Source organism: Quercus suber, unplaced genomic scaffold (genome assembly GCF_002906115.3).
Source record: "Quercus suber isolate HL8 unplaced genomic scaffold, Cork oak 2.0 scaffold_73, whole genome shotgun sequence".
NCBI classification, from domain to species: Eukaryota; Viridiplantae; Streptophyta; class Magnoliopsida; order Fagales; family Fagaceae; genus Quercus; species Quercus suber.
In genome coordinates, this window is record NW_027069538.1 from 959,282 (window position 1) to 987,268 (window position 27,987).

General features: G+C 36.8%; 1 protein-coding gene across 2 annotated transcripts; it reads right to left on the reverse strand.

Annotated features, from left to right (window-relative positions):
• Nucleotides 1–30: 30 nt before the first annotated feature.
• On the reverse strand, nt 31–27,817 carry LOC111995782 (uncharacterized). 2 transcript variants are annotated; one of them, XM_024027713.2, is made up of 9 exons: nt 26,823–27,711; nt 22,316–22,407; nt 21,461–22,161; nt 14,794–14,864; nt 13,907–13,996; nt 13,626–13,811; nt 13,383–13,484; nt 4,914–5,049; nt 31–872 (listed from the first exon to the last, which is right to left on the reverse strand). In XM_024027713.2, the coding sequence occupies exons 1-9, from the start codon at nt 27,183–27,185 to the stop codon at nt 709–711; spliced, it is 1,905 nt and encodes a 634-aa protein (XP_023883481.1). In that variant the 5' UTR covers nt 27,186–27,711; the 3' UTR covers nt 31–708. The 2 variants fall into 2 exon arrangements, with proteins under 2 accessions (XP_023883481.1, XP_023883483.1); XM_024027715.2 differs by lacking the exons at nt 31–872; nt 4,914–5,049; nt 13,383–13,484 and having other exon boundaries at nt 13,740–13,806; nt 26,823–27,817.
• Nucleotides 27,818–27,987: the final 170 nt, after the last annotated feature.

Sequence of the window (27,987 nt, forward strand, 5' to 3'; positions counted from 1 at the left end):
GTTGGGATTGATAAATTGGCAATTATGTCCTTAATCCAAACTTCAACACTCCTTAATGTAAATCACACAGTATCTATGGAGGAGCATATGCTAACAGCTAATGCTCTCATCTAAGAAACATCAAATTTAAGATAAATGGAAATGATCATTCACCATAACCCAAGCCAATACATTGTTTCCCTTCTCGGCAAACAATCACCAACCAACCCCACACCACCCCCCACCCCCCCCCAAAAAAAAAGGCAGCTTCTTTTCTCCGAGTTTACCATTTGTACAATCAAAATCTGAAACAATTACAGTGGAATTTATGGTACATGCTGCAGGGCCTGTTCTGCAATTACAATGCAGGTAAGATAGGACTCAATAAACAATATCATTTCTGCAGCCCATCCATGAGCCATATTCTAATTTAAAAGCAACAGCAATGACCATATCAAGGGAAATGCCCATTTGAAATATCATAAGTACATGGAGTATCCCCTCCTTTACCATGCCACCGTCTAATCCTCCAAGCAAGTGGCCTGTGACAAGGTTTAAATCTCCATGAAGCAAGTGGTCATCTAATGGATGATTACTGCCGCAATATTTAACCTCCCAAGAACAAAGGTTTGCAGAAAATTCCATGCATCCTTGAGAGAACTCTGACAGAATTCTGAGTAATGTGGAGTGATAAGGACTCCTTTTACTTGCTTAGATACTTCAGCAATTCTACGTTTTGCTCCCTGTTATAGGAGATGCTGACTTTTTAGCCAAAGCATGAAGCAATAATTGAGCAGCTACGAGCTTTTCCCTCAGCATGACATTATACTCATACAAACTTTTGAGATTCTTCTGGATATCAGATATTTCCATTTCAGAACCAGCCTCCAATTCTGTGAAATAACATATCACATGTACTGTGTTAAGAAATGGTATGAGCTAATAAACATAACCTTCAATCAAAGTTCATTTCTTTTTACTTGTTTTCCTTCTTTTGTTAAGAACTTCAATCAAAGATCTTGTAGAATCACAGCGGTCGCTTTAAAAATAGGACAACTGTATCTATTAGACAATTATGAAGTGTTTCAATAATACAACTACAAAGTATAATCCTAAAGCATAGAGCAAATACAGAAACGCCCTAAGTGACATTTGAAAAGCATCGTCTACCATATGACGCAGGAGGCAAGATATTACTAGGTTATCATGGTGTTAGCATGGGAAGTGTACAATAATTGTGGGCCTATCAGGTCCTCCATATACCTCACCCATCCACAGAAACACCTGAGAAGGGACTACTGTAAGGTCCAAACTACTTGGACGTTCTAAGATTTATGCAATCTAAACTAATTCAAATGGCGTGCACTGCCTACACTGATCACTCAAGCATATGTAGCCCATTTTTATTTTCACCATACTAAGGAACATAATTCTCAAAAAATTTGAGCCTACCAAGCATAAGGTGAAGGTGAACAAAAGTTTGCCTTGCATGCAAGCCCTTGTTTCTTTTGCTTTTCCTTTCTTATCATTTTAAACTACTTGCATAAGGTGAGGGGAAACGACAAATTACAGCATTTCCGGCTTTAAATACCCAACATCCAACGGATTTCATTTCTTCTTAATTAACAATAAGATCAATAATGATAATTTTCCAACACATTAAATGAAGATGCTGAATCAAAAACATGTTCCCATTGTGAAGCATATGTGATCTGCCATAGAAGCTTCTTGATGAGGACAACACACTTAATTAGATTGGATTTCTTATGTAGTTGGATTAGTTTAGGATTCCTTTGTTTATTTTTGAGATTAGATAAGTATTAGTATTTGAGTTCAGTTAGGATTAGTTTTGGTATGTTGTTATCTTTATCTCTTTATTTTCCAGTTCTAGCTCTATAAAAGAGACTGGTTTATTTGTATTGGAGGATAGATGTGATTAATGAAATTCAGATTAGATATTTTCCAATAGTTAGGTGTTGATTCCTAACACCTTAGATGTTGATGCCTATGTTACACCTTAGGTGCTGATGCCTAAGTTTAGCTTGGTGCTGATTCCAAGTGCCAGAAGCCCTTCATATCGCACGCCACTGCCAGACCAAACTTCGATGCAGATCTGACTGAAGATCACTGTTGCTCTCGCCGAGACCTATCGCGAGCCTCACCTGAGTCTACACATCTCATATTGAATTTTGAAGTTTGCTGTTGAGTTTATTGGTCTACTAAAGACAAGGCAGACACGTGAGTTCACTTACCAAGTCAGCCCATGGGCCACGTCACTTTGGGTTTGAAGTTTCTTCTCTCTGTTGGGCTTAATTTGCTGGTTTGAAATATTGTCAATATATTCTCTACCTGCTTGGTTAACATGCCCTTCACAAACAATGCTTGAACCTGACCTTTATGTTTGACATTTTAAACTGTTGGTTTTGATTAATTATTGTTTGTTGACATAAATTTCTTCTCACCCACTCCAAAAAAAAAAAAAAAATCACCCATTTCTTTGACCACATTTGTCCAACACAAAAACAAAATGTGTTTTAAATCCTTCAAAGTAGCTAAACCTTATTATTAATTGTGGAGTAATGTCTAATTCAGTGAAAATTGGCTTCTAAGTTCTTTTACTTGAACAAAAGTACTACTTGATTGCAATTTAGCCAATGACTAATTTTCCTACTCTATTTGGTTAGCTTTTGTTTTATACTAGACATCAAATTGCTAGGGATTTGTTTACTGGTCTCACTTGCATTCTGCTATGTCTCAAGGATATGTTGGATTAAGTGATGTAGTTGCAGATAAGGACTAGAAGATTGTTGCTGAGCAGCAGATAATAAGATAATGCCTCAAGTAGTAGTAGAAGTATTTGATTGTTATTAGGATTGTTGTTATCAATTATTAGGATTGTCGTTATCAAGTAGTAGTAGAAGCATCTGAGGAACAATTATTACATATCCGTATGGTTCTAATTTTCTTTGAAGCTACCACAGGATTGAAAGTAAATGTTGGTAAGAGTGAGATTGTGCCGATTGGTGAGGTTGGGAATTTGGATGCCTTAGCTCGCATTTTATGTTGTAAGGTAGGCTGTTTACCCATGTCTTTTTTGGGTATGCCTTTGGGGGCACATTATAAGGATTCCTCAATATGGAACCCCATCATTGAATGGATGGAAAAAAAGCTCGTAGGTTGGAAGCAGTTATATTTTTCAAAATGGGGTAGACTTACTTTATTGAAGAGTACCTTATCAAGTCTCCTTACTTATTATTTATCTTTGTTCACTATTCCACAATACGTGGCAGACAGATTAGAGAGGATTCAAAGGAATTTCCTCTGGGGGAGATCTAATGATGTTTTTAAATTCTCACTTGTTGCTTGGGAGAAAGTTGTGTGGCCAGTGGAGGCAAATGGCTTGGGGATCCAGAAGATTAGGCTATTTAATCAAGCTTTGCTTGGGAAGTCGGTATGGCGATTTGGGCATGAGGTCACACGTATATGGAGGCAGGTTATAGCTTCCAAATATGGGGAGGCTAGTGGGGGATGGTGTACTAGAGTTGTTAGAAGGACACGTGGATGTGGTATGTGGAAGAACATTAGGAAGGGGGCTAAGAGCTTCTTTGGTCATGTGTTGTATGCAGCGGGTGAGGGTTTTCGTATCAGATTCTAGTATGACCCTTGGAGTAGCCCTACTGCCTTGAAAGATTTATATCCAGCAATGTTTGCTATTGCTGTGGATAAGGCAGCTATGATTTCTGATATGGTTGAGCTTGCATCGGATGGGGGTGGTAAAAGATGGAACTTACGCTTCCGTCGTGCTTTTCAAGATTGGGAGATAGGGATCTTTTATGATTTTTTTGCGCATATCTCATCCAAGTTACCTAGAGGGGGTGATGATACCATGATATGTCAATTGAATTGTAGTGGTGTTTTTGATGTGAGCTCTTTCTATTTTTCATTGCTAGCAGCCCCATTGGTGTCTTTTCCTTGAAAGAGCATTTGGTGTGTTAAGGTACCTAAAAGGGTGGCTTTCTTCTTATGGACAGCTGCTAGGGGTGGGATTCTTACTATAGATAACCTCATTAAAAAGAAGTTACCTCTTGTTAATTGGTGCTGCCTTTGTCGATGTGAAGAGGAAACTGTGGATCACTTATTGATCCATTTTAAGTATACTCATACCTTGTGGAGTGAAGTCCTTCATTTGTTTGGGGTTCAGTGAGTGATGCCAAAGAATGTTGTTTCTCTTCTCTCTGCATGGTGGAATTGGTTGGGAAGTCACACTTCAAACGTGTGGAATATGGTTCCAGCGTGTCTTATGTGGTTAATTTGGAAGGAGCGCCATGCCCAAACTTTTGAGGAAACTGAGAGACTTGTAGACTGTGTGAAGTCTTTTCTACTTAGGACTTTGCTTGAACGGTACCGTATTTGGGGGTTTACGCATTGTCATTCTTTGTTTGAATTCCTTAATTCTGTTAGTCTTTCTTTTTGATTGGTTTGTATTCTTTTCAGTGCAGTGAGTTTACTATCGTAAATTCATTGTACTTTTATTATCAATAAAGTTTGTTATTACCTATCAAAAAAAAAAAAAAAAATTCTAAATAATATGGAAGGAACTCATAATAGAGGAAAAACTAAAAGTGCAAATATCCGACCTCAATTTACTGGGATTATGGCCTAGCTGAGTTGAGTTTCCAACCAAATTTACATGTTATTCATTGTATGCGTGAAAAACCTTTTATGAAAAACCATGGCACAGATCTACAAAGCACAAACCATATACTGAGAGTCTGAAATATTCATTGGAAAGCATATGATGATATCAAAAAGATGAGTAAAACAAAGGCCAGTTTATCCCAAATTTCTCCTTCAAAGAACACATGCTAACAAAACAATAATTGCGTTGAAAAAGGATGAGAACGCAAGCTAAAGTTTTAATTATTAGCTGTTACCTAGTGTAGGTGGCAAGGGAATGATATTTTCATCCGCAAGGGTAAATGATTGAGGCTGGGAGGAACCTCCCTCGCATAAACCAACAGAATGCTGTTTCCTGTTATCCGTAGAGCCAAGAACTTTACATTTTACAGGCTGGAGAATATAAGCATGAAAGATAAGCATCAGAACACATGCCTAAAATCAACAAAATTTTCTTTTCATTTGAAACTTCACAAAGTAATCAGAATTAATGTATTAACTATATTTCCCAGACAGACAACTTACATATTTACAAATCTAATTGTATGTAGACATTATGGCACTAACTTTCCAGGTCTATTTGATCATTTTTTTTTTAAAAAAAAAAAATATATATATATATATATATATATAAAACAGAAGTAAACTCAACTAGTGAAAGCTCAATGAATCTAATAAATTCTAGTAATCCCTCGACCAAGAGCAAAAGAGACTGCATAGTTCAATCATTTAAAGACTGCAAAAATAAGCATGTCAGCTTCCACCCACTGAATTCTTGCCCCCACAAAGCCTCAAGCATTCCTGTTCCCTCCAAACATTTCAGATTCCCGTCTGACTTTCTACTGCCCAAAATTCTTTTTTCCTTCAATAAGTCATTTTTCCATTTTTCCATGTCACCACATGTTTCCTTGTTCCATAATCTCATATCATTTTTCAATGATTTGAGGTTCAAGAGCCAGCACATACCTAGGAGACCCACTCCAATGGTAGTTTCCTCCACCAATTTCACACTTTCTCTACCCTTTGATTTCAACCACATATTTTCAAACTTGAAGGAGCATTTGCCTTTGTTATCCCATTGCAATCAAGCAATATATGAGATTGTGGTCTTTGGAGTAACTTCTAACTCAACTTGGGAAAATGTGCCTCTTATTTAAGTGAAACCAAAAATATACCTTAACCTGGACATTTAAGGTGGGTCTTGATTATTGTACCAAGCAAATACATTGCCTTCTAGAGGCAGGTCCAACAGTGCATGCTCTGAAACAAATTCCGACAAAATACCACATCCCTGATGTTAACCTCGTTGCCCTCCTTCCCTTAGCTGAAAACTGGACAACATTAATGTCACCCCCAATGCACCAAGGTACATTCCACCAACTATAAATTCCAGCTAGTTCCTCTCCTAACTCCCTTCTAGGTGCATCTATTTTAGGCCCATAAACACCTTAGAATGCCCAAATAAAGCTGTATTCAACATATCAAAATTTGCATGAGGACATGCTCACCTAAAGTCTTCAAGTTTTTCTACTACCTGTTTATACCACATCAACAAAAGACCATGGGATGCTCCCAAAGATGCTAAATGAATCCAGTCTACAAAAGTGCTCACACATATGCTTCTTAAAATGTTTTTGGACAATGACCCCATTTTTGTTTCTTTAAGGAAAAAAACATCTGCTTTGAAATTACGTAGTAGATTCTGTATCTGAATCTCAATTCATTTCTCCCCATCACTCACCCCCACGAACATTCCACAATGGAACCTTTAGCTGCACGATGCTGGCAATATAAAACCCTGAGCTCTTCCTGATGTTTTGCCCTGGCCCATAGGATTCCTTTAGTAATATTTAGTGTTGCAGATCCGATTCTGTAGCTCCCTGACAGCCTTCATCCTTGTTGTATAGTATCATCAATTCTAGAGAATGACTTCATAGTATCCTTGTAAGGACCCAAACCCAATGTAACAATATTGTCCGCTTTGGCTTTGCTTCTCCCCTTAGCAAACAGCAGAGTGGAAAACGTGTTGTTACAATGAAGAGTGGCATCCCTCCTTATGAAACAAGCTTGGGACACTCAAGTGATGTGGGACTCAGCTTTGTTAGGTTCAATATTGTTACAGTGGGTTTGGGTCCTTACAATCCTCTTCAAATCTGATGATTGTTCACTCATCCCCACTTCTAATAGCCAATGCCAAAGTAAATTAAAAACATTTAATATTCTAATTATCTTTATTCTAAAATGACCCATAATTTTAATCAATGACCAACCCACCCCCCCACACACACAAAAAAAATAAAAAAATAAAAAAATAAAAAAAAACTGTGTTCTCCTTCATGTATAGTGCCATCTTCATATTCAAAAATTTAATGGCCTTCTCTTGGTATGAGAAGCATTGCTCTTGATGAGTCTGATCAGCTTTTCATACAAACAGGAGCCACATAGTCCCCAGTTTCTATTATCTTTAGCACCTCCAGCAACATGCAGATATAGGGGCCATTGACTTAGGACAAGGGGGAACAACAAAATCCGATTTAGAACACTAGGGGCAAATCTGGTAAAGGTTGGTTTTTGAAGAATTAGGGCTAGGTTTGGTGGGGAATAGGCTAGAAAATAAGAGGGATAATAGGGTTTCCAAAGGGGACAAGGATTAATAGGGTTTGGGAATGAAAACAAGGGTGAAAATCAAGATATGGGTTGCTGTGAACAGTACTGTGAATAGTAGCCGTAAACAGTAAATAAAAGATAAATACCTAAGAACTGCTCTTAGGTTTCCTTGGCATCACACTTAGCAGTAGTCTGCATCACACAAACCATAACATGCTTATAGCTCTAAAGTCTGAAAATATTATTAATCTCTACCTCAATAGAAAACACCATAACTCTTTAAATAGAAAACTAAACCTAATCCTAGTAGAACTAGGAAACCTAATCTCCGATTTGCAGTAGCTCCGGTGCTAGTTACCGTTGAGGATTGTCATGTTGAGCCTCACCCTTCCATTAAGAATTTCGATAAGGATTTGGAGCACACATGGGGTAATTCAGAGAAATGGATCTTAGAGCTTTGTGGAGAGAGGTAGATAGCTATTCCTATATCACTACACCACTCACTTGGGAGCATGTCGGATTTTTCCGATCTCGAGGGAGCTGTGGGACAGGGTAACAACACTTTCAAGGAAGGGGTATATTGTTAGTTGGGCGAATGAATGTGATGGTGCTCTAGATAATGTTTCTGTAGCATCAGGGTCAAATTGTGAGTTGGGAGACTCTGATGGGGGGGTCTTGTAAACTGGGAAAAGATTAAAGAACCGCTGGTTGTCCAACCTTTGGCCATGGCTAACCTAGTTACTCCACTTGTAGAGGTTGCAGATGCTTTCCACTCAATTTATCACCATGGGTTGAGAAACGAATCAAAGCTTTTAGGAAATCTGTGGGTACTTGGAAGGCTTTGAAGTGGAAATTCCTGGGATTTTTTTAGCTTTGGAGGCTAGGAAGAAAGCTAAAATGCAGGGAGAATGCTCTTAGAAGAGAGAGCTTAAGATAGATTCTAAAGGGCATCGGGAATTGAAAGTCTGCTAAATTCTTGGAATTTTGAGAATAATTTTGTTTTGTTAGAAAAGGCTAATGGGAAACGGGATTCTGTCATGCCTCAATGAATCTGAAAATTATCTCCTGGAATGTTAAGGGTTGAGTGATTGGAAAAAAGACTTCGAATTCGGAATATAATCAGAGGTTGGGGTGCAGACATTATTTGTCTTCAGGAAACAAAAATGGAATTGATAACAAGGAGAGAGATCTGAAGCTTGTGGGGTTGTCAACATTTGGATTGGCTATATTTGGGCTCTATTGGTGCTTTGGGGAGTGTTTTGGTGATGTGGGATAGAAGAATGGTGGAAAATATTAACGAAGTAGTGGGAAGGTTTTCTGTCTCACGCAAATTTAAGAATGTGGTAGATCATTTTGTATGGGCTTTCACTAGTGTATATGGACCAAACTCTGATTGTGACTAACATTTGCTTTGGGAAAAGCTGGCTAGTATTCATAGTTGGTGGAATGTGCCTTAGTGCATTGGAGGTGATTTTAATGTAGTGTGATTTCCTTCAGAGCAACTTGGTGCAAACTCCTCATCAGCCATGATTAAATTTTTAGATTTCATTTCTAAACACAATCATATCGATTTACCATTGGAAGGTGGTACTTTCACTTGGTCTAATTCTAGAGTAGTGGCTTCGCAGTCTAGGCTTGATAGGTTTCTTCTCTCTTCTGATTTGGAAGAGCACTTTCCTAACATTCGTCAAAAAAGATTGCATAGATTACTTTCAGATCACTTTCCAGTTCTTTTAGAAGGGGGACATTTTCACAGAGGCAGCCGCCCTTTTCACTTCGAGAATATGTGCTTAAAAGCAAAGAGTTTTGTGGAGAAAGTGAGAACTTGGTGGGAGTCCTATCATTTTCAAGGTTCCCCTAGCTTTTAGTTTGCAAGCAAATTGAAAGCTTTGAAGCTAGATTTAAAGAAATGAAATGTGGAAGAATTTGGCAATGTGGAGGATAAGATGAACAAGTTATGGAAGAATCTTGAAGTACTTGATTTGCTAGAAGATAGTTGTCCTCTATCAAATGATGAGACTTTGGAAAAAGAACGGCGTCACATTGATCTTGAAAAGGTAACTCTTATGGTTGAAATATATTGGATGCAGAAATCTAGGGCCCTTTGGATCCGAGAGGAGATAGAAACACTAAGTTCTTTCATAGAACAGCAAACTCCCGCAAAAGGTTTAATACCATAGACAATCTTTTGGTGGAAGGTAAATTGACATCAGATCCAAATTCAATATCAACTTGCATCTCTCATTTCTACAAACAATTATACTCTGAAAATGAGGACCAAAGACCTATGCTAGATGAAGTGGAATTCTCTATGATTTCTGAGGAAGAGGCTGCTTGGTTAGATAGACCATTTGAGGAAGAGGAGGTATATGGTGTCATCCAAGGTTGTAATGGCAATAAATCTATAGGACCAGATGGTTTCTTGATGGCTTTCTTTAGGGCTTGTTGGGACTTTTTAAAACTTGAAATTATGGAGGTTCTTGCAAACTTTCATTCACAAGTTGTCTTTGAGAAAAGCCTTAATGCAATTTTCCTTGCTCTCATTCCAAACAAAATAGATGCTGCTAATGTGAGAGACTTTAGACCCATTAGTCTAGTGGGCAGTATTTATAAAGTCATTTCCAAGTTGCTTGCTAATAGGCTGAGAAGGGTGATTACTAGGATTATCTCTGAGTCTCAAAATGCTTTTGTTTTGGATAGACAAATCCTAGAGTCTATCTTAATTGCTAATGAGTGTTTGGATAGTAGGCTCAAGGCAGGGATATATGGGGTTTTATGTAAGTTAGACGTGGAGAAAACTTTTGATCATGTCAGTTGGGATTTTCTTATGTATATGTTGCAGCGCTGTAGATTCTCTAAGAAATGGAGAAAGTGGATTTTGTTTTGTATCTCCATAGTGAGATTTTCAATTTTGATAAATGGCTCCCCGAAGGATTTCCTTGGGAGCTCTAGGGGGCTGCGCTAAGGAGATCCTCTCTCCCCACCCTTATTTGCTATTGTTATGGAGGCACTAAGCCGCTTGTTGGATGGTGCGGTTCTTGCTGAACACATCTCGGGTTTCACTGTCGGTACCAAGTCTAATACCCCCCTGATGGTGGCCCATCTACTCTTTGCGGATGACACTTTAATTTTCAGTGATGCTTCAACAAGTCAGATTGAATATTTGCGGGAGATTTTATCCTCTTTAGAGGCGATGTTAGCGTTGCACATTAACCTGGCTAAGTTAGAATTAGTTCCAATTGGAGAGGTGTCTAATATGGGGGAACTTATGGCATTGCGGGGTTGTAGATAGTCATCTTTGCCAATGACTTACTTGGGACTACCTTTGGGTGCTAAATTCAAGGATAGGGCGATTTGGAACTCTATTCTAGAAAGAATGGAGCGAAGATTAACGAGTTGGAAGCGATTATATTTATCTAAAGGTGGTAAGATTACCTTAATCAAAAACACTCTCTCAAGTTTGCCAACTTATTTCCTATCTCTCTTCCATATTCCAGTGGATATTGCTATTCGTATTGAGAGGCTTCAAAGGAATTTTTATGGGGTGGGATAGATGAGTCCCCTAAATTCCATCTAGTAAAATGAGCTCAGGTTTGTTCTCCCTTACAATCCAGCGGTTTGGGCATTAGAAATTTGAGAACCTTCAATCAAGCTTTGTTGGGAAAATGGTTATGGAGATATGGAAGAGAGACAACCCATCTCTGGAGGCGGGTTATTGAGACTAAATATGAGAATGATTGGGAAGGTTGGTGTACAAAAGAAGTCTCTAATCCTTATGGTGTTAGTCTTTGGACCATAAGACAAGGCTAGCCAGCCTTTTCGAAATCCATTCAGTTCGAGGTTGGTGTTAGCGACATAACTAAATTTTGGCATCATGTGTGGTGTGGAAGCTATACTCTCCGGGAGGCTTTTCCAGAACTCTATAACATTAGTTGTAATAAAGAGTCTTCTTTTGCAGATGTTATACACTTTCCTAACCAAAGGCTTCACTGAAATCTTCTTTTTTCTAAAGCTCCCCAAGATTGGGAAACGGAACATTTTTACACTTTTCTGGATCTTATCAATTCTATGCCCCTTAATGGCGAATGTCAAGACAAAAAATGTTAGGAATCGGCAAGGAATAATAATTTTAAAGTGAGTGAGTACTATCTCTCCCTTTCCTCTACTCTTGACATTTCTTTCCCTTGGAAACCTGTGTGGCGTTCAAAGGTCCCTCCTAGGGTTGCCTTCTTCTCTTGGACTGCCGCATTAGGTAAGATTTTGACTATTGAGAATTTATGGTATAAGGGTGTTGTAGTTGTAGATTGGTGCTATATGTGTAAAAAGAGTGAGGAATTGGGGAACCAGTGAACCATCTTCTTCTTCATTATCCTATTGCTTATGAATTATCGTCGATGGTGTGGAATCTATTTGGTCTTCAATGGGTTATGCCGCATGGTATCTCTGATTTATTTCGAGTTGGCAAGGTTCCTTCGGTGGGCATCAGAGAATTGATTTATGGAGGGCTGTCCCACATTGTGTCCTATGGTGTATTTGGCAAGAATGGAACTCAAGATGTTTTGAAGTGAAGGAACGGTCTATTTCAGGATTTAAATCTCTTCTTCACACCTTGCTAGAGTGGAGTTCTTCCTTTAATCTTTTTTCTTCTTCTAATTTTTTAAAAATGCTTGATCTTTGTAATTTATGTGTTTAATGTATTGTTATCCATGTACACCCCTAGCGTACTTGGACTTCTGATTAATACAATTCCGTTATTTATCAAAAAAAAATCCTAGTGGAACTAGGATTTCTTAAAAACCTAATAAAACTTGGACTAGGACTCCTTGGACTTTAATACTAAACCCAAATTAAATAACTAAACTTAGGGTCCGTTTGGTTCCCGTAAAATATTTTCCGAAAAATACCTATTTTCCGGAAATGCTATTTTTCGGAAAAGGAAAATATTTTCAGATGTTTGGTTATATTATGAAAATTGTTGTAAAAAATATTTTCATGTGTTTGGTTCTATTAGGAAAATGCTATTTTCCTACAATTTTTTCACATTTTCTCAGCATCCAAACAAATTTTATTACAAAAAATTTCAACATCACAGCCAATTCAACAACAAATTCCAGCAGCAAATTCCGCCAACAACAACAACATCATCCGGCAACAACAACAACAACACAACGCAAATTCCGGCAACAACAATGCAAATTCCAGCAACAACGCAAACTGAGTCGTCGACAAGATCGAGGAAGAGAGAGCGATGGGTCGCCGGCTCTGGTTCTGGGTTTGGGTCGAGCGATGGGTCGTCTAGGTCTGGCGATGGGTCAAGCGATGGGTCGTTTGGGTCGAGCGATGGGTCGTGGCGGTGGGTTGCCGGCTCTGGCTCTGGGTTCGTGGGTTGAGCGATGGGTCGCCGGCTCTGGTTCTAGGTTTGGGTCGAGCGATGAGTCGTCTGGGTCGAGCAATGGGTCGTGGCAGTGGGTCGCCGGCTCTGGCTCTGGTTCGTGGGTCGCTCCGTTTCTTCCTTCCTCTCTCTCCGTTTCTTCCTTCCTTTCTCTCTCTCTCTCTCTCTCTCTCTCTCTCTCTCTCTCTCTCTCTCTTTTTCCGGAAATACTTTGAAGTGAAAATAGGTACTGAAAATGATTTCCGTTGGGTAAGGGAAAATTGGAAGTGATTTTCCGGAAAATTCTATTTTCTGGAACAGCCAAACACGCAAAAATGTGGAAAACCATTTCCGGAAATGATTTACTCCCAATTCAAACGCAGCCTTAAATAAAACCCAATGGACTAATAACACAGCCCATTCCAGAAAACATAAAATTACTAAAATACCCCTAAATTAAAAGTCTTAGGACGCCTTTTATATGTCTTCAATGGTTGCTGCCACGGTCCTCCATCAGCCATGTATACGACCGCACTAAGTCCAGAAGACAACAATCATAGGTAAATACTGGTAGGAAATTTGGGAGACTGTACTCTGAAATACTCTGTAATATGTGCCAACTAAGGGTTGGCAATGCCAGATTCAGAATATGCTGAAAGGGAAAAAAGTATGGGAGCTGATCTATCTAAAATTACAAATTAAAGGACCCCCAAATTCGTTGACAAGTAAACCAGAAAAGGCAACTCACAGGTGCATCACTTGAATCTGACATCTGCCCATGAGAGATTGGTGCAGTTCCTGCTACACAAGATTTCACTCCTGTAGTGCAGCTGCGTTCTGAAATAGCAGTCTGCATAATATAAAATCCAGTCAGTTTTGGGGAAAAAGAATTTAAAAATAAATCAATATATATAAATATATATACAAACTTTAAAAGTGTGTTTCAAGGGAGTAAATTAACTTCACTAGAAAGAAAATAACAAAGCATCACCTTCTCATTAGGTAAGCTAAATTTCTTGTTGAAATCCATTTTGTTTTGTTGGCTCCGCTTGTGTGATGATCCATTTCTGTGAACTGATTGAACCATAAAACTACTGCAACTTGATTTATTTTGAGGCTTCTTGTAGTCGTCATCCAACGTATTGCAACCCCAGGTGTAATTTACGTACTTCCTTAACTTAAAAGTAGCATGCATATCAGTCAGTTCAAATAAGACAACTAATATAGATGTAAAAATCAATGAAAGCCGTCGTCAAATAAGAAAGGCATTACTTTATCCCAGTGATCTTGAGCCTTTCGGCGATTTCTAATCTTTCGCAAAACACTATCTTCATTGCGGAGTTTTTTGATTCTGTACTCAAACTACAAATCATGAAAGATTTTCTTGATCAGGACAATAAAAATTATCAAGAACAAAACTAAAAGATTTTTTTTTTTTTAATTTTTAATTTTTTTTATAACATCTTTGGAGAAGGGTGGAACCTTGATAAATATGAGACATCAAGTAGAAGTATAAGAATAATACCAAATTTTGGGATATTAAATTTTAAGATGGGCTGGTACTACATTTCATTTCATGATCACATGACGGAATTATGTTATATATATTGCAATAAAAAGGAAGATAAAGATTATAACTTTATATGTACATAAATGATAATATGCATTCCTATTTTTTAAAAACCTAATCAATATCACATTATTGAACTTTTATTTTCCCTTCAACAAAACAGGGTAAAAAAAAGCGCTTCTAAAAGTAATGACCCTAACACCAGAATATCACGATCATTCCCTATCACAGCCACCCTTGCCAACCACTGTTTCTAAAATACAAAAAGCAACTGTTACCACCATCACTTTGCTACACTAGCAATGCCACATTTCCACTTAGTAAAAACACTTAGCAAGCACACCAAAAAACACAAAAGGGAGATCTGCAATGAAATTTATTAATTCTTGCCTTCTTTGCCATTTAATATGAAGCACTTTGCTGGAGTGTTGTTCATTGTTCATTAGGGGCTCAAGCACTGTTCATCTCTCTTTATATACATTGCATGGTTTATTGGGTATGGGTTATTTTGATTTTCATGAATTTCAATAATTGATCCTGAAAACAGAATTAATCAAGGAGGCAGCTTTGAATAGAAAAAGAATCTTACTTGCACCAAAAGATAGAAGAAAATCCCAATGCTGATGCAATAAAGGCCACCAAGATCAGCGAGGAAGCTTACTGCATGTCAAATAAATAAGACAGAGTTAAGTTATTGGAAATGAATATCATGTAAATATTAAATTATTACTACTTAAATAGAAGAATACTGCAACTAAGAAATGTAGTAGCCACCGCTGCAATATCAATATATATATATAACACCATTTAACTAGAAAAATGTGTTCTTAATAATACAGGAAAATTTTAAGGTAGTCTGTCCAGGTCACTCTGACTAAAGAATTGCCAATTTTACAGTCCACTGACAATCTTTTTAATGTAAGAAGAAAAATATCAAACATTAAAAATTCAAGCATGTTATTTAGTTTGACTGGCTTCTTTTCTACCATAGAAGCCAAATTCATTTAAATTAATAGAACAGGAAATGGATAAGATGAAACTGGCATAGGATCAACCGAAAGCAACAATTCAATAAGCTAAAAAATTTAAAGTTTTAACTCTTTCACTCTCTCTCCTACAAAGTAACAAGCAGGAACCTCTATGCCCCAGCGCGTAATCATGTAACCATGAAAGTCTGTTAGAAGGGTGCTCACAACTTGGGTAAGAGGTCTGCACATCTATTACACCCAGGGTAAGCTATTAGACAATCCACAATTTGATGCAGTCATGGAAGACTGATTTGTTACTGCTGCACAAGTTTTTCCATTCAAGAATTATCTTATGGGGTTCATGTGTGAAGTCCAATTGAAGTAAAAGTCATGTGGTTTTAAAGGTCTAGTTATAAGTGACATGGTTAAAACAGTTTTTTATTTGGATATTTTTTTTAATAAGTTATTTTAGCAGGATGGAAGAAAATCCAAAGGTGGGAGAATCACTCATATCAAAAGTACTCTTTCTAGTGTGCCCACCTATATCTTGTCATTATTTCCGATTCCAGTGAGTTGCTCATCGCTTTGAGAAGATACAAAAAGATTTGCTATGGGGTGACTTAGGAGATGGAGTGATTATGTTAATTGGAAGACCATTTGTCAGCCAGTTCAATAAGGTGGTTTGGAAATTAGAAGCCTTGTTTGTGTTAACAGTGCATCATTGGGAAGTAATCGAGACACTTTGCTATGGACAGAAAATTTTTAAGGAGGATAGACATAGCTACAAAATATGGTTGTGCTTGGAGGGATTGGTCTTCAGGAGTGGCCAATGAAGCACATGGAATATCCCTGTGGAAACACAGTAGGAATGGTTGGGAGAGGCTTTCTCATTCCATTCAGTTTAAGGCGGGGAGTGGTGCTCAAATTCGGTTCTGGGAAGATGTGCAGTGTGGGGAGATCTAAAGGACGTTTTTCTGATGATTTGCATTGCTCAGAACAAAGATGCTTAGGTGGTGGACTACAAGCATTGGCAAAATGGGATTATTCATTGGGTAGTTATTTTTACCAGACCTGTTCATGATTGGGAATTGGAGAGCTTATAGTCTATCTTTGATATCTTGTATTCCCACAAAATTGATCGGAATGTGGAAGATTGGATGCAGTGGCTCCTACAAATCATCACAAACAAAAGCACTCCTTCCTACCCTTGGAAAAGCATTTAGAAGGCAAAAGCTCCTACTAGAGTAGATTTTTTCGCGTGGGCAGTGACAAAGGGTAAGATTCTTACGTTGGATAATTTGAGGAAGAGGAATATATGCGTTATTAATCTCTGTTGTATGTGCAGGAATGATTAGGAATCTGTGTATCATCTCCTTATTCTTTGCACGTATGCTTACAGTTTATGGACCTTTGTCTTTTGTTTCTTTGGTGTCTCTTAGGTACTCGCCAAACATGTGGTGGAGCTGCTGGTGTGTTGGAAAGAAGGTTTTGGTTGTCACCAGTCAGCGGTTATTTGGGGGCGCCATTCCTTTGTGCTTGTTGTGGACTATTGGGAGCAAGCGGAATTGCTGAACCTTTGAGGGGAATGAACATTCTCTTCTGAAATTAAAAGGGTTTTTCTTGATTTCCTTATGTGATGGAGGGTTGCAATGAGCTGTCTTTGAGTTTCCTCATTTGAGGAATTTTTGGATGTGTGTAGTTTTTTGTTAATTTTCCCATAACTCGGGTTTCTTTTTTAATAAAACATTAACTATCAAAAAAATTAAGCCATGGTCAATTTTATATTCATGGACATCTATAATTTCTGCAATTCCTGAAAATTAGGGTATTTTGGTTCCTTAGTTGAGTCTATAATATTCTACGAGATTCTTAGTATCTTAGGTTTTATTTTATTTGATTCGAAGTTAGTCTTTTATTAACTTTTTAGTTTATTAGTTAAACTAGGAGTCCTAATACTATTATTACAAGGAAGAGCCCTTATATATATTTGTCCTCAATGTACTCAAAGAGATAAGGAGTTGATTTATAAGACATTAAGTGTTGTGTAATAAGGCATATTTTCCTTATTATTCTTTTTTCCTTTACTCTTCTCCCTTTTCTTCTTGTGATATTCACTGATTCTTCTTTTAATTCTTGTGATATTCACGGATACTGCTCATACAATCCCTAAATACCTTTTTTCTTCTAGGACAAAGTTTTCCTTCAAATCAATTTCAAGGAATCTCCTCCAATATAGTATGTGTTGATTGATAATATATGTGAATGATTTTATATGTCGCCACATAATGGCCCAATGGGTTGGAGGAATTTTCGTCTAAACCAATTTGGGGGTAACCTTTTTCCTTTCTTCTAGCCTATTAGCCCAAATCAAGGCCTTTCTTTTACCTATCAAAACCCTAAAACCAAATGTACTTTCTTCTAATAGATAACCACCAAATAACTCTTCAAATCATCTTTTAATTGCTAGTGCAACCCCATAACCCTTTCTTCAACAATTTTAGACCTAGATCCACAAGTTCTCCTAATCGTAAACCAACTACAAGCACATGTAGACATATTCCCCAGTTTGTCCAACATCACAATTACAATCTCAAGGCATTAAAACACGGTAGTCCTTAGTAAGAGCTCTATGAACTCAATAGTAACTTTGGGATTACTTTAAGACCCATTTTTAAAGCTTTTTTCTAGTTAAAAGTAATCCTCATATAGCTTTAAGAAATTCCAATTGTCATGCAAGGCACCCTCCATAACTAACACAGAGGACAAGACGCAAGGGATTAGGGGAAGGCCCAAGGAAAACAACATTAAAACCTAGATCCCAATCATCAAACAAGATATTCCTAGAAATCCTCATAAGCGCCCAAATAAAGAAGCTCTTGAATATATAAGAGTTAATTCTTTCAATAATAATCAAGAAATATGATCTCCTCCAAAAACACAAGTGCTCTTCCCAAACACCCACAGAGACAATACTTTTTTAAATAAGCAACTTCAAAGCATGTTACTCTTAAGGCCATATGTCCTGGCACAACATGAAAAATTGTATACCCTCCAAATCATTAACAAAAATAGCAAACAAAAGTGAAGCAAGAAAACGAATACAATTTTATTTTTATTTAGTTTTATGGGTAATTTACAAGTTTGGTCCCTAACTTTTACGTTGTATGTCAATTTGGTCCCAACGTTTCAAATGTATCAGTTTAGTCCCTAACCTTTTGGTAATGTGTCAAAATTGTCCTTGCTTTTAAGGGATGGATGGAAAATATAGACATGATTAATAGTGATATTAAAATCATATTTTTTATGCTGACTGGATGCCACATGGCTATAAAAATAAATAAATAAATAAATAACACAGTTTTGGGAAAAAAAATATCAAAGTTTATTATTTTATCTCTTCAGCCAAATTTTCTGTGCAACCAAACACAAACTTGATAAGAAAATTCACCATGCAGACCCACCTGCAAAGCAACAAATCTAACCCTCCTGTGAAAAACAATGCATTCCCAAAACTTAACCACTATTGAGAAAGAATGATCCTTCCCAGTGTTGGTAAAAGCAAGGGGCGCACTTAAGTGTCTTGGAGCCTATGCGCAAAGCGCAAGGGCACTCCTGAGCTCATTTTTTTTAAATAATTATTAATGAGAAATGCAACAATCAAATGATCATATAAATTGAAATAAAAATTTTTATATAATTCATATAACATTTAGATAAGCCCTGATTTTGCAATTTTAACACAAAAATTGCATGTCAAGTCATTTTATTATTTTGGATTAGCTAGATATAAGTACTTCCATCTAATATCTTTTCTTAAATCTAAAATATCCATAATGCCCTATGACTAATTAGTAATATTAGTTAATAATTTAGTCATTTAATGACTATAAGTTTATAAGAATTAGTCTCTATGTTCAACATCAACCACAAAAAAAGTAACTAAACAATTACCACAAATATATTAGATCATACTTCTTTTTTCATGAATGAGCTAAGAATATGAGAACCTAGCAAAATGGTAATTGGAACCAAGCAGATCTCCAAAAGGGAAAAAAAAAAAGAATAAGAAGAAGAAGTTAGGTGGGTTACTGTTTCAAGGAGAAAAAAAATCAAGAAAAAATAAAAATAAAAATAGAGAAGAACTGGGAGGTTGTGGCTTTCAGGACAAGTTACACTAAAAATATGTCAAATCAATAGTTTATATCAATAATGTCAAGATCCTATAGTTTTAATTCAGTTTTGGTTTTTTTTTTTTTTTGAAAAATATAAAAAAGCGCACCTAAAGCATGCTTCTTTGAGTGAGCCTAGCTTTTGAGGCAGAAGCCACTAGAGCCTTGGGGCTTTTGTGCTTTGAGCTCAACTCAAGTGCATTTAAAGTGTGCTTTTACCAACATTGATGACCCTTCCTCTGGAGTCTTCAAGATAAGTCGGCAACAAGTGGTTTGAAGAAATCGACCATGTGGTGGAGTCAATTGCATGCGGGAGGTGGAGCTGGTAGAATTGGGCCCAGGCGAGGTTGAAGCCATTGGATAATAAAGTTGGTTTCAAACTTCATTTTAACACTCTCTCTCTCTCTATAGTTTCTTTCTTGATCTTGGTCTCACTACTCTTCAATCTTCACTATTGACGCACAAAAGCAGTAATAATCAAAACTGCCAAGGAAGCATCAAAATTTCCTGGCGTTGTTTTTCAGGTGATAAGGTACTTGGGTTTTTCTTCAAGCTTTCACGCTTCTTTGTTGGTTTTTGGAAACATTTTTAGTTTTTGTGGCCTTTGATTGGTTCTAGTTACTAGGTTTATACTGCTTTGTTGTCCTTTAAGAGGGATAGCTTTATGACTTTATTATTGCTGGTGTTGTTTAGTCTAGGAAATGGGATTTAAGAGTGGTTTCCCTAAGCTTCAAATTTTTGTCTTTTCCTTGTTTGGTTGCTGTAAAAATGAAGGAAGTTGAGTTTTCAAATCTGGGCTTTAACCCATTTGGTTCAAAGGAGAAGAAAATGAAAGAAAATAAATTTCAAATCAGAAAATGAAGCAAGGGCAGGTGGCACTACAAGCTTTTGTCCCTGCGTTGTTTTTTTTTTTTTTAGAAACACCTTCTCTTTTTATATGATGATGTGGCAATACACATGGCAATTTTAGTCAGCATAAAAAATGTTTTTTAAATATCACCTTTAGCCACATCAGCATTCCATCCATCACTTAACAGCAGTGACCATTTTGACACAATACCAAAAGGTTAGGGACCAAATTGACACATTTAAAATGCTAAGGACCAAATGGACACAGCGTAAAAGGTTAGGGACCAAACTTGTAGTTTACCCTAGTTTTATTTAGAACTCCATTGTATGTTTACTATTGGTCTATTAGATTTCATTTAGACTCTACATTCTTAGATTTTATTTCAGGGAGTATCAATTAATTAGGTTATTAGTGTTTTATTTAATTTCAAGGAGTCAAGAACTCAAGATTATTTTTGTAATTAGGATGTATACCAAGTCAATTGGGGGTAGAGTTTATTCCTAGTAGTGTATATATGTGTGCTATTTTGATCCAATAAAAAGGATACGATTTTCTTGATGAATAAAATTTTTCCAATGGCTTGGTGTTGATATCATGCAATTTTTGGTGCTAATTCCTAGGTATATTTTCTATTTTTCTGCTTTTGTTAATTCTCAATTCCCTTTGAGAATTTTGTACTGCATCAAAAAACTGATGAAAGGGTTCATTAGGTTGACAGCAACAATACCCATTCTTCAAAATAAATTATCATTTTAGACCCTTATGGATAATGATTTCTGAAAATGCAAGCCAAGAAGATAAAGGGACGACTCCATGTAATTGGACTATACCTTTTTGGACTATTAAATTATCTGCAGGGAATCTATATACCTAACTTTATTAAGCAACAGAATATATTAAAATTTCATCTGATTTTATCTTAATCAAATTTCAAAATAAGACCAGACTTTTGAATATAAAATAGCAATGAACAACAACATTTATCTAAATTAACAAGAAAAATGTGTTAACATACAAACACATATTTACTTAACACATTGACCTTGTTTGCCCACAGTACTACCACAACAGTACCGCAAGTACAAAACAATGTTGATAATGGTATCACCAAAGTTTTCATCATGGATATAATGCAAGTGATGTCAAGCATGATCTTGGGAAGAATTGCAACAGTTAAAGAACAGCACAAGGGTATGAAGCTAGAGTTTTGGATAATAAACAGAACACATAAAAGAATGGACCACACATTAAAAGAGAGGAGCGTATTACCTGGACCCATAATATTTTGGTTGTTGATCTCAACAATGTAGGCAGAGAGAAGGTTTACATACAATGTGGTGTTGATTAGTCCATCATTAGAATTTTCAAGGGAGGCATGGAGCTGACTTGACTCATATAATGATGAACCCGGGAGAAATTCATGAAATAGAGGCTGAATGAGCCTTAGATCATGTAGATTGCGGTATATTCGGGGAAATAAATTAAATTTCAATATATTTGCATCTCTCCCCCTGAATGTAACTGGTTTATCATCAAATCTGCTTCCATTCTTTAATGTTCCACATACAAAGCTCACATGTTTCTTGTTGGCTTGATTTCTAGCAGTAAGGTTGAATTGAAATCCAACTGCAGTCGCAGGATTATTAGAAAGATCAACATACTGCCAAGAAATGTACAGATTGTCTTGGATGAGTTTACAAGGGTTACATCTAAGAGTTATAGTTGGTCCCTGACTTGTGTTATGACATGAGTAGTTTGCAAATCCTGACAGAGGTGAGAATCTTTCATCAATGAAGCCAGGATTCCCAGTAACCAAAGTATCAAGACCACGTAGGTTTGAACAGCTCATACTAGAAATGGTGGTTATATTAAATTCCATGTCATTGACGAAGGAGGCTAAGTCAGGTGCATTTGTTGCTCTGATACTGTGCACCTCAACAGATCTCTTAGATATTATTTGGTATAGCAACCTGAGAAAGAACTGAAAAGCCAAGTCAATCTAAGTCATGAGATAAACAGGAAAAGAAAAGGATAAAAAAAAAGCCATCCAAATTTCAAATGAGGCAGGTCCACATCAACAAATTGCAACTGCTTATTTAAAGAAGCATATCATCAAATACTCACGCAGCAAACAAACCAATGAAAAGTATCCAACTTGCAATCGAGAATGTTCCACCAAGTTCTGTCTTCCGCTTTGTAACAACCTTCTGGTCATCCTATAAAGAACATTAAACCAGTTAAAGAATTCTCTTGAAATCACAAACCAAAATGCATTATAAAGCAGCAAATAAATCAACCATTGGTTGTAACCAGAGCTGAGAAAGGCATATAAACTTAAAAAAAAAAAAAAAAAAAAAAAAGATAACTAGGGGGGGGGGTGGGGTGGTGTTGCATGTAGAAAATAGATTCAAAATGTTAGTGTAACGGTATTTGTCTTCCAATCAGGGTATGATTGCAGATTATATTACTCAATTTTTCATGAATTTATACTCTAAGCAGCAAGTTGATCGTCCATTTCTAGATGTGTGTTGAAATTTCCAATGATATCCAACGATAATGCGGATTGATTAGAGAGACCCTTTGAGGAGGCTAAGATTTATGACGTCATTCAGACTTTCAATGGTGATAAATCTCCTGGACCAAATGGTTTTCCAATGGCATTTTTCCAAGCTTGCTGGGGGATTCTCAAACCTGATCTTATGGCTGTGTTTCATCATTTTTTTGCTAAAGGTCAGTTTGAGAAAAGTTTAAATGCAATCTTCATGACTCTCATCCCAAAAAAAAATGCAATAAGTGAAGTTAGGGATTTTCGCCCCATTAGTCTTGTTGGGGGGGTTTATAAAATTATTGCTTAAGTCATGGCCACTCAACTAACACTATAATCGAAGATATAATTTCAACTTCACATAATATTTTTGTGAGGAACAAGCAGATCCTCAATCCTATACTTATTGCTAATGAATGCCTTGACAATAGATTGAAGACTAGTTTGCCAGGGTTACTTTGCAAACTAAATGTTGAGAAGGCTTTTGATCATGTAAACTGGGGTTTTCTTATGCAGTTGCTAGAACGGAATGGGTTCTTTGCTAAGTGGAGGTGATGGATTTTCGTCTGTCTATCTATAGTTTGTTTCTCTATTCTGATTAATGGTTCTCCTTGTAGATTTTTTGAGAGTTCTAGAGGGTTGAGACAAGGCAATCCTTTGTCTCCTTTGTTGTTTGTCTTGGTCATGGAAGTCCTTGGAAGAATGTTGGATAAAGCAGTCCATGAAGGTCGCATGTTAGGTTTTCGTGTGGGTAATTTAAAGGGAAGATCCTTGGTGGTGTCTTATCTTCTCTTTGCGGATGACACTCTAATTTTTGTGATGCTAATCTAGATCGGATTTTGATTCTTCATATGGTCCTTATTTGGTTTGAGGTGGTTTATGGTCTAAAAATAAATCTAGGCAAGTCAAAATTGGTTCTTGTTGGAGTGGTACATTATATTGAGTTATTGCTAAATGTCCTTGGTTGCAAGCAAGGTACTCTTCCAATGAAATATTTGGGTCTTCCTTTGGGTGCTAAATTCAAGGTAAGACAATATGGAACCTAATTCTGGAGAAGATGGAAAGGAGATTAGCAAGAAGGAAACGTTTGTGCCTATCCAAGGGAGGTAGAGTCACTTTAAATAAAAGTAGTCTATAGTTAGATACTCCTCTCTCTTCGGGTGGCTTGGGGATAAGGAAGGTAAAACATTTTAATGAAACTTTGCTTGGGAAGTGGCTATAGAGATTTGGGATTGAAAGGGATGCCCTTTGGAGGCAAGTGATAGAGGTGAAATATGGATGTGTATGGGGTGGCTGGTGTACCAGATGTGTTTATGGTCCATATGGTGTTGGTTTGTGGAAAAATATTAGTCAGGGATGCCTTCTTTTTTTTGATAAGTAATAAGTTTTATTGGTACCAAAAAAAGAGACACCCTAGTACACCGAGAGTGTACAGGTCAACAAATCAAGAACAAAAATTACAAGAATAATTGGTTTCGCAAAGCAGCCAACCAATCCTAAAAGGTTCTAAAGAAAAATAACTTGAGGTCTGATATAGATCTCTCATTATCTTCAAAACACCTACTATTTTTTTCCCTCCAAAGACACCACATTAAACAATGGGGAACAATTAACCATATATGACAATTTCTATGACAACCAAGCCTACTTTGCCAGCAAGCTCGAAGCCCCACAATAGACTGAGGCATAACCCAGCTTACTCCAAATAAACCTAAAACCATTGACCACAAATCCATAGCAACTGGACAGTGAAGAAATAGATGGTCAACCAATTCACCATTACACTTGCACATATAACACCAATCCAAAATCCAAACCCTCATTTTACGTAAATTATCAATCATCAAGCATTTCCCTAAAGCAACAGTCCAAACAAAGAAAGCCTTTAGAGAAAGGATCTTCTGCTTCCAAATAATTTTCCATGGAAAACAACAATCATTAGAGCCCACTAGAAGACCAATAATTATTAACCATGAACCCCTTATTTCTATCTGGTTTCAAACACATCTTATCCTCACCAAACCCCCTTACTGAAGCGTCGTATATGGTATCCATGAAGCTCGACACTACCTCTAATTCCCGAGCATGAACACCCCTAAAGAAACTTACATTCCAAAAAAAGAACCCCATTAGCGGACTTCATAAGCTCAACAACACTTGCCTCCTTATCTCAGCAAAATCTAAACAATTCAGGATAGGTGACAGCAAGAGATGTCTCCTCACACCAATGGTCTTGCCAAAACTGTTGGTGATGGGTCGAGGGTGAAGTTTTGGCAAGACCGTTGGTGTGGGGAGACATCTCTTGCAGCTAGCTATCCTGAATTGTCTATTGACCCATATCATACAAAACTTCACCCTTGACCCATCACCAATATCATATAGAATATAGGTTGACCATCTCTTTCTTAATTGTCCGGTTGCTATGGATTTGTGGTCTACGGTTTTAGGTTTATTTGGAATAAGTTGGGTTATGCTGCAATTCGTTGTGGGGCGGGCTTGTTGGCAAGGTAGGCTTGGTCGTCATCAAAATAGTAGGTGTTTGGAAGATAATGAGAAATTCATACCAAACCTCAAGTTATTTTCCTTTAGAACTTTATTGGATTGGTTGGCTACTTTGCAAAACCAATCATTCTCCTCTTTCCTTGATTTCCTTGACTCTTGTAATTTTTGTACTTAATTGTTGACTCCTTTACACTCCCTATTTACTATGGTCCTCTTTGATATAAATAAAAATTATTACTTATAAAAAAAAAATTAAAAAAAAAAAATGTTTGTGTAAGCTGAGAAAGAAAGGAGTGGAAGTATTGCAATACATGATTAGAAGTTATCCATCCCTTGAATTATGGATTAAGTTCCTCTAATTTGTGTTTGTCACTATTTCGTATATGCTCACTTGGACAAACCATGGACATCCAGTCATGATCAGGCAGCTTCAAATACGCCACAACCTTAAATTATCAAACATGTGCAAGCTCTGGCCCTTAAAGTATGCATGCAAGCCCTACCAAGCAATCAAGGCATTTATTCCTTACTTCACTAAAAAAAAGTTTAGAAAACATCTGCCACTCAGCTCCAATACAGCGCATCTTTTAGAATTTAGAAATGCTACATGCACCACCCTTTTTACAATAATTCTTTTAATAACTCACATGACTTTTTTCATATCTGCATTAGCAATTTAGGTAACTTTTGGTACCTACCTAGCATATAGGCTCTGCCTACACATTGAATTCACAGGATTTCAATTACATAATACCTTGCAAGCAAGACAACGTAAATTTGGCAATACATATGGCATATTTCCTAAGAACCAACAATAGAAGATATAAAAATAAACATTCCATTTCTTTTTATTGAAAGCAAAATAACTCAACAACCAGGCTATTTTGTGACCTAAAATAAATTAAAGTTAATACCCCATTATAGAATTTTTCATTAGAATCACTTATAGATATAGGAAAAGTTAAAAGTTTCTTTTTATTGTAAGAAAAATAAATCAAAAACCATGTTAATTTGCGAGCAAAGAAAAGTTAACCCATATAGCATCTTCAGTAGAATCACTTCTAAATATATTACAAGCAAAATAACTCAAAAAACACATTATTTGAAAGCAAAATGAGGTAAATTCGAAAAATTAAAAGTTCCTTTTCATTGTAAGCAATATAACTCAACAACTATGTTAATTTGAGGGGAAAAAAAAGTAAATTCAATAACCCATATAGCATTTTTCATAAGGATCACTTACATTTATATAGAAATTAAAAACTCCTTTTTATTGTAAGCAAAATAACTCAACAACCATGTTAATTTGCGAGTAAAGCAATGTAAATTCCAGAACCCATATAGCAGCTTTCATTAGAATCACTTACATATAAAGAAAATTAAAAAGTTTCTTTTCATTTTAAGCAAAATAAATTAAAAACTATGCTAATTTGCGAGCATACCAAAATCAAATTCGATAACCCATATGGCATTTTTCAATACAATCACTTTACAGTAAAATTTAAAAGCTAAAGCACGTTAAATTGTGAAAAAAGAAGTTAAAAAAAAAAAAAACAAAAAAAAGTTACTGTTTATCTTTCTTACCAGCCAATGCCTGGTGGCAAAGGAAATGTCCAATCTGCTAATCCACCACCTGATCTTGAACCAGGCATTTCTGCCATCACCAAGACTCATGAAGCGCAAAAAGAAGCAGAAGACAAGCCAGGACAGTAGCATCACCAGCGTGGCTTCCAAGAAGACAGCCTGTGACTGTGTAAACTTTCTGATGGAGTCGAAGTCGAAGATGGTCGCTGGGAATCCTATGGAGTAGTCGACACCCGAGTCGGTTTGGATGTCGGAGATGGCTTGGAAGAGAGTGCATCTGTTTGTGGAGAAGTTCAGGAGTTGGCCTGGTGGACATGCGCAGAGGGTTGTGTTGTAAACAATGGAGCTTGGAGGACATGACATGTTTGCTTGTTTGGAATTGGCGAGGACTAAAATGTTTTTGGATGAATATTTGGGTGTGTCAAAATAAAAAGGTCTATTTTTGTTTTGGTTCCGATGGGAGAGAAAGTGTGAAGTGAACGTGTTATGCTACTGACCTGTTTGCTGATATGAGAGAGAGAGAGAGAGAGATTGCGTTTGTGAGGAGTTGGGGGTGGATGGCCAGATGGAATTTGGACTAAAGTTTTTGGATGAACATGGGTTTTGTCAAAAATAAAATGATATCTGGCTGTTTTCTCTTTTTCTTTTCCTTTCGCTTTTGATTGAAAATTCTGGCCCAGTCTCGGGGGAAACTGTGAAGTGAACGAAAGTGCTGTGACTTTTGATTGTAAGAAAAGGGTAAATTGACGATAACTACAATGTGAGGTTATTTCTGGGTTTAACGGGATGAGAGAGGGAGAAAATTTTAAGTAGTTGGGGGTGGTTTTCATATCATTTGGGTTTGTATTGTAAAGTAGGTATGAGGTGGTGGTGGGTGCGTTGGAATACGTGACTTTTGTGTCTTTTCCGTATCTAGCTAGCTATCTGTATAACGAAAGGAATATCTAAAAAGAGTGAGTTTCAAGTTTTTATTTTTATATATATTTTTCTTTTGTGGGTTCGAAAGATTCAAGGCTAGAGAGATTAGGGGTTGTTTGGCTCACCATTTTCCATCACTCAATTTTCATAACTCATTACTCATCACTCATCACTCAATTTTTCACACCCGTTTAGCACCATCACTCAATTTTCATCACTCACTATTTTTCACACTATTTGTGAGTCC

Excerpts from the sequence above, each read along its gene's own strand:
- LOC111995782 (XM_024027713.2), bottom strand. The coding sequence starts at position 27,185 with ATGTCATGTCCTCCAAGCTCCATTGTTTACAACACAACCCTCTGCGCA. Across the intron at positions 14,865-21,460 it reads CCAAAATATTATGGGTCCAG|TAAGCTTCCTCGCTGATCTT; the intron begins GTAATACGCTCC and ends TTTGACATGCAG. Across the intron at positions 873-4,913 it reads TCCCTTGCCACCTACACTAG|AATTGGAGGCTGGTTCTGAA; the intron begins GTAACAGCTAAT and ends GTTATTTCACAG.